Source organism: Haliotis asinina, chromosome 3 (assembly GCF_037392515.1).
Source record: "Haliotis asinina isolate JCU_RB_2024 chromosome 3, JCU_Hal_asi_v2, whole genome shotgun sequence".
Classification (NCBI taxonomy): domain Eukaryota; kingdom Metazoa; phylum Mollusca; class Gastropoda; order Lepetellida; family Haliotidae; genus Haliotis; species Haliotis asinina.
Genome location: NC_090282.1, coordinates 20,119,916 through 20,129,398, shown reverse-complemented (window position 1 = coordinate 20,129,398; position 9,483 = coordinate 20,119,916). Strand labels below are relative to the sequence as shown.

The following is a 9,483-nucleotide window of genomic DNA, read 5'->3' as shown; positions in this document are numbered from 1 at the left end:
GACGAATACTTCCGCTGCCAACATGGCGTTCACATTGTATAGTTTGATTGAGGCTGTGATTTTATGTTTAAATGCAGTGTGTGTTTTACACGAGGAACGATTTCTTGCCAAAGGTATATATTCTACGTTATCCTTGTGTTGTCAAATACTTTGCAAGTGTCATAAAAGCTATACAAGTTACGCCAATGGCCTGAATGTGTATGTTTATAGAGTGACAAACACTAAAGTCTGTAAACAGCAACTGGCGACTGGATAGCCGAGAGCCGCGATGGACGTCTGTTTAGTTTCCACATACAGGCTTATACCAGTTATATTCTGTCACTTTACGTAATTTCCAAAGACTTACACGTTATTCTACACGGTGTAGCATTTTGAAACCTTACAAAAATGCCTAAAGGCCACTTTGTTGAGGTGGAAGGGGTGCGTAAGAGGGTTGCTGTACCCAGTTTTGTTCAGTTATATTAATTGTGCTGTTTTGGCTTTCATCAGGCGTACACATAGCCACCACTAAGTGTGTCAAGAGGGTCCAGGTTTCATGGTATTTAGATTTTGCCAGGATGTTTTGCTTCTGGTGATGATGGAAAGGTAGAGTATATCTGCCAGAACTCATCACACATTTTTAAGACACGCTGAAAGATTACGATTGTATTTCTTTCATGGAAAGCCAATGTCATCTTAAATGTTCTTAGATCGTTTATGAGAGGAGAGGCAAGTAGATAGTTTTGTATACATTCACTTCATAAGGTCAATGTGTATGAATCTTGAGTGTTCATGAATTAATCACAAGTGTTCCAAACATTTTATGTTCCAGTTGGATGGGGTGCTGACCAGCGAGGATTTGGAGAGGAACCTGGGATGAAGACACAAATGCTCAACCTTATTAGATCAATTAGAACTGTTATGAGGAGTAAGTTCATGATGAATGATGCCAGTTGATGAAAGATGAACTGATCAGGGCCTAATGGGATTCTGTGTTAATACTGATTGCCAACAACATATGCTCACTTTCAGAAGTTAACTATGAGCGTACTAAATAGCAAAATTACAAGATATTTTCGGTTGGTTGTAATATATCATTACTCACGTAGTGTTTCTAATTATCTAAGGCATCCATATAGTTCAACACCAACCAACTATATTGTTTTACAGGAATCCAATTAACTTTTCATTAAGCCTCTGAAATTGCCTAAAGTTGTAAACACTGCTGTAAGCATGTCTTAGTCTCCCACACCTATGCAGAGCTAAGTCTTGAACAGATTGAATGTCAGTTTTTGCTATTTCAGTGTACTGAAATATTTTTCTTTGTTTTTTTTTCAGTACCTTTAATAGGAATCAACATAGCTGTAATATTACTGAAGCTTGTGTTTGGATAACAGAAGAACATTACTGTGGTGACATTTGACTATTGGTTTGCACCCATCCAGCAAGTACTGGATGAGAATATTCATCAGTGTGCCTTTGAGAAAATCATTAAATCATGTCATATTTCTTATGATTGTGACGGCTAACATCTTTAACCTTTTTGAAATTTTGGGTGAACCTATTACAATGGAAAGATAGTACTGTCTTGATTATGCTGATAATTTGATTTTTGTTTTCTTTAAAAAAAAACTCCAGAAGACCCATAAATGCTGAAGAAACATTACAAGAATGAAATATAGAAATGTATTAGAATGCAAATACACTTGCAAGAAGAACTGATCAACACTTGAGAGAAATAATCGAGACATTGATATCTTGATTTTTCTTAGTAATACAGCTTACCAATATTGATTTTTTATGCCACTTTCATTAACATTATTATCTCAACATGTCAAAGTTGTATTGTTGTCACTAAAAGGTAACCACTGACATCATTCTAAAATTCTGGAAGTGATGTGTTTTGTGTCAAGTGAGAGGGGTCAGTATCTACGTTGCTGAGATTTGAAAACATGTATGTCTTGCAAAGTAATTGCAAGTTCCATTTCATGTCAAATTGGATCTTGAATTGAGAACATCCAAGAAAATCCAAGCATATTCTGAAACTGTTTCACAGAAAAATGTACTAATTGTTCAGAATATACAAAATACAAGAAATGGTTAAAGATGCATTGGAAGAAATACCGGGGAAGATACAGTGATTCTTCGATGCTTGTAATATTGACATGGGAGGAACATATAAGTAATAGGTGGATTGTGAAGCATGTCAGAACATTGATTAATGTGCTGTAAATACAAAGATGTGTAACTGTAAATGTTTTGACGACAAGAGTTTTTCAATACTGTGGTGACTGTATGAATGTACATTTCACATCTGATTTCCTGCCTGTTTCCATCATGTTTCCTCACTTTGTATTTTTTCTTGTTATTCTCTAGAAAGAATGTTGATCTGCTGCAGAATTAGATGAGAACCTTGATAAGAGTTACGTTTGGTAAGATTTAACTGATTCATTGCAAATTTTGAAGAAAAGCAGGTGCTGTTCCATTCAGTCAGGAAACGTCACTACATCAGATATGTCTGGTTATTAGAAGTAAACCATGTAAAGACAGTTATATTTAAACATTTCTTCGGATTTGTCATGAGGTATTATGATATATTCATTTCATTGAATTTGGTTATTTTGTTAATGTACAATGACATTTTGTCGTTGTAATATGCATTCTTCCTTGTCAACTGTAACATGTATTGTGTGCTTTATGTGTACCATATTGAATGCAGAATGTAAACTGAACATACCTGAACTTGCAACATGTTCCAGCAAAATTGTTATTATGCTTCAGGGTGATTTCGTTTCCAAGGGTGGAGCATCAAGCCATTTCAATAGTAGTCAGCTTCAGAATGACAGGTGTACTTCTGATGTTTTCCATTACGGATTTGGCGCCAAGATGCATCCCTTGGGATGCACTGTGGATTCCGTCATTCAGGGACTGATATGCATGTAGTCTCTTTACTTTATGGGTGGTTAGGTGGCCCATCAGGTAAAGTGTTTGCTCATCATGCCATAGATCTGGGTTTGACTCCACCCATGGAAACAAAATGAGAACCCATTTTCTTCAGTTCTGTTTCATGAGGATGCTGAAATACATGTATGTCTAATAACAGTAAGAAACCATACTCACTATTTACCATGTTTACCCTCTATTTGTAACACCAGGGAGCCCAGGCCTATGAACTCCCTGGTAATAGGCATGTGGAAATAAACAATGTATAAATTACAGATTAGTCTGTCCTGTCTTCTTTTTTTTTGAGAGAGGGGTTGGGGTGGGAGAGGTGTTGTTTACGGATAAAATGTAGTTTGTCTTGATTTGTGGCAGGTTGTCTGGGAACAAACACACAGACAAATGGTTTCAAACGAAAGCACTGATTTTATGATTTAGGATCCGAAGGTCCCTGTAAATGTCTGATATATTTGGACTAATGGAGCTGAAAACAAAATTTCAGTCAGCAACTTTCAATTTAAGCAACAGTTGTTAAATTTCTTTATGTATTTCTTGAATTTGATAACATGATGCGTGTTATATGTTGTGTTTGAAGAACAGCAGTGGACTGATTGTATAAAGATATCCTGCAGCAACACTGATAACTGTAAAATATCATTAAATATGCAATGGTTCTATAAGTGTGCAAAAATATAGCAATAAGGGAAATATCTGAAGTTTTGTTGATAGAAAAATGAGTACAAATGATGAATTTCTCATGTCTACATGCATATGATTCTAACATCCCACCTGGGGAAGATGGTTTTCCAGACGAAGTTTTTACAGAATATATTTCTTTACTGCTTCCTTAGTCTGTTTAATCGAGTTCTAGATAGAGGTGTTTTCTCAGATTCCTGGGGTATAGGATTGATAGTACCTCTGCATAAGTCGGGCGAAAGGGGTGATCCAAACAATTATAGAGGCACTGCATTACTGAATACACGAAATAAAGTATTTACCACTGTATAAGATTATCGCATTAAGCCTTGGGTGTCCACACGCGAACATCTGTCAGAGTGCCAAGCAGGATTTCGAGAAGAATATTCAACAACAGACCATATATAGTCTGGTTCATAATTATTGAGAATTTTTCTTCTTACTTTGAGCTATCCTGACACCTCAACTGATTCACTGATACTTAAAACTAAGTAATGGTATAAGGGAGGAACTCATCTTGGCCTACTGAGTATAGTACAATTAGAGTTACCTCCCCTGAATTTGTAGCAGACGTCATTTTCCTCAGCACTGTCAACAATGTCTGCTGAAGATAAAAGAAGGTTGATTTTTGAGTTGTGTAATCAAGGAATTGATGATGTAAATACATTGGCAGAGAGAACAGGAACTCCTCTTTCTACTGTGTATAGCATTAGGAAGAATTTTAAAGAGGGAAAGGATTTTGGGCACCAGAAAGGAGCAGGGAGACCCAGAAAATTGGACTTCTCAGATCGCGTCCGGATGGGAATTTTAGCGTCTAAAAAGCAAAGGGCAAGCATCTCCAACATCAGGTATGAAATGATAGAAAGGGGATCAACAGTTGTATCAAAATCTACAGTTAGAAGAAATTTGATTGATCTTGGATGGGAGAAAAAAGACTGGAATTCCTTCTCCTCTCATGAAACAAGAACATAAAGACAGGCGTGTTGAGTGGTGTTTGGCACATGAAAACTTTGACTGGGAAAATGTGATTTTTACTGATGAAAGCTCAATATGGGTATATCCCAATAATGTGAAAATATGGACAAAGTCTGCGTCAGCACCGTTGTATCGACGACCTAAATACAGCCCAAAGTTTCATGTATAGGGAGGGATATCCTTATTAGGAACGACTCCGCTGTGTGTGTTTGAGGGAAATCTGACAAGTCAACGCTACACTAACATATTAGATAATTTTCTCCTTCCAAGTGCACATGTGTTTTATGGAAATGACTGGATTTTGCAGCAAGATAATGATCCTAAACACACCGCAAAACATGCCAAGCAGTGGTTTCAGGAGAAAAATGTGACTGCATTACCATTTCCTGCATATAGTCCTGACTTAAATCCCATTGAGAACATTTGGGGGATGATGAAGGAATGTGTGAATCAAAAGGGGTTGACAAAAATTGAAGACATGAAGAGAGAAGTGGTCGGATACTGGGACAGCATAACTCACGAAACACTAACCTCTCTGATAGGAAGTATGCTTACCCATCTTAGACTGTGCCGTGAAGCTCAAGGAGACTTGATAAAATATTAAATTGTTACCTACACAACATGAAAAGGTCAGTTCACTTTCACAATACATTCAATTTTATCTGATTTGTTCTCGTTTAATAATATGAAATGCTTTAGCTATTCTCAATAATTTTGAACCATACTGTGTATTTACTCTCAATAGTATTATCCATATGAGCAAACCTAAAGTAATGTTTTTTAAGAATGGAGGTGAAATTTCCAAAAGTGAAAACTTGTTCCTCCAAATATTGGAGGTAGTATCATATTATATATATTTTCTAGTAGAAATATATTTTCAAGAGCCTGTGAAACATTATCTATGCAAACTGAACGAACCCCACATGCCATAAAGAAATTCATATGTAAATACAGAGAACTACCGATCCACAAAAGTTTTAAACTGTTTGATGGAAACATTCAACCAATTTTGCTGTACGGTTCTGGAATATGGGGCATTAGGATAAAAATGTTACGTGTTGGTTACAGAACCGCGAACAAGGTTATTTTAGCTATATGTGCACGTTTTCCACCATTTTTTAACGCCCGCTGTCGGTTATATCATATTGGCTAAGATTGATGAGACAACCGATTTCACGATATTCACGATTTCGTTATGAAATGCTTAAACATTATATGATACAGGAGATACTAAATGGGTTTCCTTCGTCAAAACTATTATTTTTAGTCATGGCTTTGGAAATGTATGGCTCGCTCAAAATGTAAGCAATACAGAATATTTCATCGAAGTATTCAAAAAGATATGCAAAGACATTTATCAACAAGACTAGTACATTGAAATAACATCCAACTGTTACACAGATTATAAATATTGTGTTAATACAGAAATTTACTTTTCAGAGATTAAATCATCACAACTTAAGCGTGCGCTCACTAAATTTAGATGTAATGCCCACACCTTTAAAGTCCAGGCGGTACGATTTGCCAAAACTGTAAATGCAATAGATATCCAGTGTCCATTCTGTAGTCTATCGCAAGTAGTACCATGTACTAGCAAGTAGTACCGCAATACTCAGAAATTAGAGAAAAATATCTGCCTAATTTCTTTTTTAACCAAACGTCGAGACGAAAATTCTATATGCTGCTCCGCACAGAAGATAGGGACCAATTGTTTGAGGTAGCGTAGGTTAACTTAGGTTATGAGAAAGTAATGTGAATTACAAATGAGTGTCTAGATTTATCATGTAACTACAACATACGTACTTACAGGTAGCGCATATATGCATTGTTAGGAGTCTTACAGATGGCCTTAAGACCACATATACAAATAAACAATCTGTCTGTCTGTCTGTCTGTCACCCCACAATCGATGACCTGAAACAAGAAATCAGTACCGATGTATTGGCATGCGAATACTTGAAATGTTCATTTCAGCAACACTAAACCGTATCAGCAGCAACCCAACAACACGAATAGTATTGCCATAATACCAGATATACCTGCAAGCAAGGAATTGCCACTAACTACGGTGAATATCTGGTGCATCCACCCCTCGTGTGGATAACATGGAGTCACCTCATACCGGTAATCACACCTCTCATCTTCAATCATTTACACCCTCTGTCATTCCACATGTCCTCCCTTGGCCAGTTCATTCGGGTTTTGCGTTTGAAGGTATCGGACTCGCCTTCAGCTACCAATATCATCATACAGAAATTTTATTCAGTTTGGGTTCAGGTCAGAGTTATTATATTTCGGAATGGGATTATGAATCAAACTGTGTTTAATTAACCATATGTATACAATAGATGTATGAAATATGAAAGTATTCTTTTCCGGGATGTGGAGATGGCAGCTGATAAATATGATAAATATCCTCGGGAACAAGCCGACTAGTGCAGATAATTTAAAATCATTGTCATTGGGCGAGTGTGTGTAAACATAACTGCGCAATGTCCAATATTGTTGACTTGTGACAGTGTTATCATGTTATGACGGAAGAGGGAAGTATTCCACAAATTAATGACAGAAAAAAACAGTTGCAGTCGGTCAGTATTTACTTTTCATGTCACGCAGTTGAAACATATGCAGATGTTGTTTGTCATAATATATCTACGACAGCAACGACAGAATGAATATTCTGCTAGTGAGCACGTTTGTAATTAGTTCATCTACCAACAAAACGAACCCTACGTTGCAGTGTTTAACCCCACTTTAACACGGGTATGCCGTGCCGGAATCGGAAGATCCGGGTTACAGTTGGTCCTCCACAACATATGCTTGTCGTAAGAGGCGAATAACGGGATTGGGTGGGCAGGCTCGTGGACTTGGTTGACACATGTCATTACATCAATACTGCGTAGAGTGATGCTCATGCTGTTGATCACTATTTTGTGCGGACCAGGCTCGTGTATATATGGTTGGAACATTACTGAGAGCGGTGCTGAACAACAAACAAGCCACCATCCAAAACACAAGAAACTTGTCCCTTTAAACAAACTGGCGCAGCCTCTAAGGGGTTTGACGTCTTAAACACGTCAACGTGATGTTCGCTATCATAATCTACAGCAGGCACAGATCTGTCTGTTTTCAAAAGCCTGATTCTGTTCTCGTCGGTGAGTAAAGAGTAAAGCCCTTTGCCAGCTTCAGTTCTGTCAGTGTCACAGTGTCAGACATCACTGATGTCGTTGACGTCGGTGTTCCGGCGTCAGCGTTTCACCCCATTGTAGATTCTAAGCACTTCATATTGTGCTAACGAAATCATCATGCCCCTAACCATGCAGCGACTGACAATACTGGACTGATGATTCAACAGGGGTTGATGACAGACCTTTACCATTACGATACAAATACACAGATACATCGGCCAGCAAGAAATCTTCGCTCTGGGAGCCAATATCTTCTAAAAAGTCCCTCCCACAAGACTGAAAGGATATGGACTAAGGGCATCCAGGACTGCTGCAGCGATGCTCTGGGAAAGACCTTAGAAATATGAGGAATCAAGTCCTTTGACAATTTTAAAATTCACCTCATCATCGTCTACTATGCCTGAATCCCAATCTGTACACAGACTCACTAGTGTTGGCATTTTCTAATATCCGGTCTTTTATAATGTATATGCGCTTTGAGCTTATGTTCTTATGGAATCTAGCGCTATAACAAATATATACTATCATTACAAGCCATGTATCTCGTTTGCCCAGTTTGCCTGTAACGTGACATATGCCAGTCATTCTCCTTTGTCATGGGCATTCGTTGATTCTTGATGTATCACACCAGCGGCTTCAATTAGAATTTTGTCTCCGCTTTTGTCACTGACCAACGGTTTGGGTGAGAATTAACAATTAACGAGTATATTGTTCGTTTTATACCACAGCTAACATGTCGTATGCTTATATGCATCAACATTTTCGCTTCAAACATAGTTTCCACTCACATGGGTACAGTTCACGCGCACGTGTCAGTAGTTTAAGTCGAGTTCTCACGATTACTAATTATCAAACATTTCGTAATCCTATCGAGGCTTAACCCAGCGATTTCAACAGTCCCTTCCCTCAGAGGTTTCCTTTGGTTGTCATTTCATGATATTTCAATCGCTGATTGGTAAACTCGTAAAAGTATCAACTTGTTTAATACACCCATATCACTGAAGTAAGTTTAAATGTCAAGTTCAAACAATAACTTAGACAATGCACAATCACGTCAAACTTTGAAAATGTGTAAAATATCACCAATGAGTGATTATCACTAATGAATCAAGATAAGACTATCGAGATAGAATGTAGTAGACGACCCACTGGCTGCTTGGTTTGGTCAAAATGCCCTCTCTTCACCCAGCAGAAAAACGGGTACCCGGTGGGATAAGTCATGTGACCTTGTAGCGCACAGGCAGCTGGGAATATCCAGGGTAATAACTGTTAGCGTTGACATCCATATGCATATCCTGTATATGTATCCTTCGTTATAAGTATGTGGATATCAGTGTAGGCTTGCTGGACCCAGGACGTATTGTTTTCAGCAATGCAAGTCCCTGTGTTGTTTGTGTAGGCGTTTCATTGTTTTATGGGGTGAATAGCAAAGCATCACCTGACCCATCTAGATATTTAGACAGACACTTTTCAGTGGTTCCTGAAAATAATAGTGACATTTCTTTGAACAATAAAATTCTGAACAATGTCTGTATAATAGCAGCCTACAGAACACAATCAGCTTGCAAACACGTAGCCATTGAGTGCGACGACCAAGAAGATGCTGTCAGAGCGAGACGTTATTTCCGGAAAGATGAGTTCCGGGGTCTCGAGGAAACATTTCAAGCATCAGTACGTTATTTCCTCTGTTCTGGGATATATGCTT

General features: G+C 37.9%; 1 protein-coding gene across 2 annotated transcripts; it reads left to right on the top strand.

Annotated features, from left to right (window-relative positions):
* LOC137277627 (immediate early response 3-interacting protein 1-like) lies at positions 1–3,195 on the top strand. 2 transcript variants are annotated; one of them, XR_010956623.1, is made up of 4 exons: positions 1–113; positions 812–907; positions 1,318–2,701; positions 3,144–3,195. XR_010956623.1 is itself a non-coding variant. In XM_067809447.1 (3 exons), exons 1-3 carry the CDS (start codon positions 23–25, stop codon positions 1,371–1,373), a joined length of 243 nt encoding a protein of 80 aa, XP_067665548.1. In that variant the 5' UTR covers positions 1–22; the 3' UTR covers positions 1,374–3,195. The 2 variants fall into 2 exon arrangements, 1 of the variants encoding a protein (XP_067665548.1); XM_067809447.1 differs by having other exon boundaries at positions 1,318–3,195.
* Positions 3,196–9,483: the final 6,288 nt, after the last annotated feature.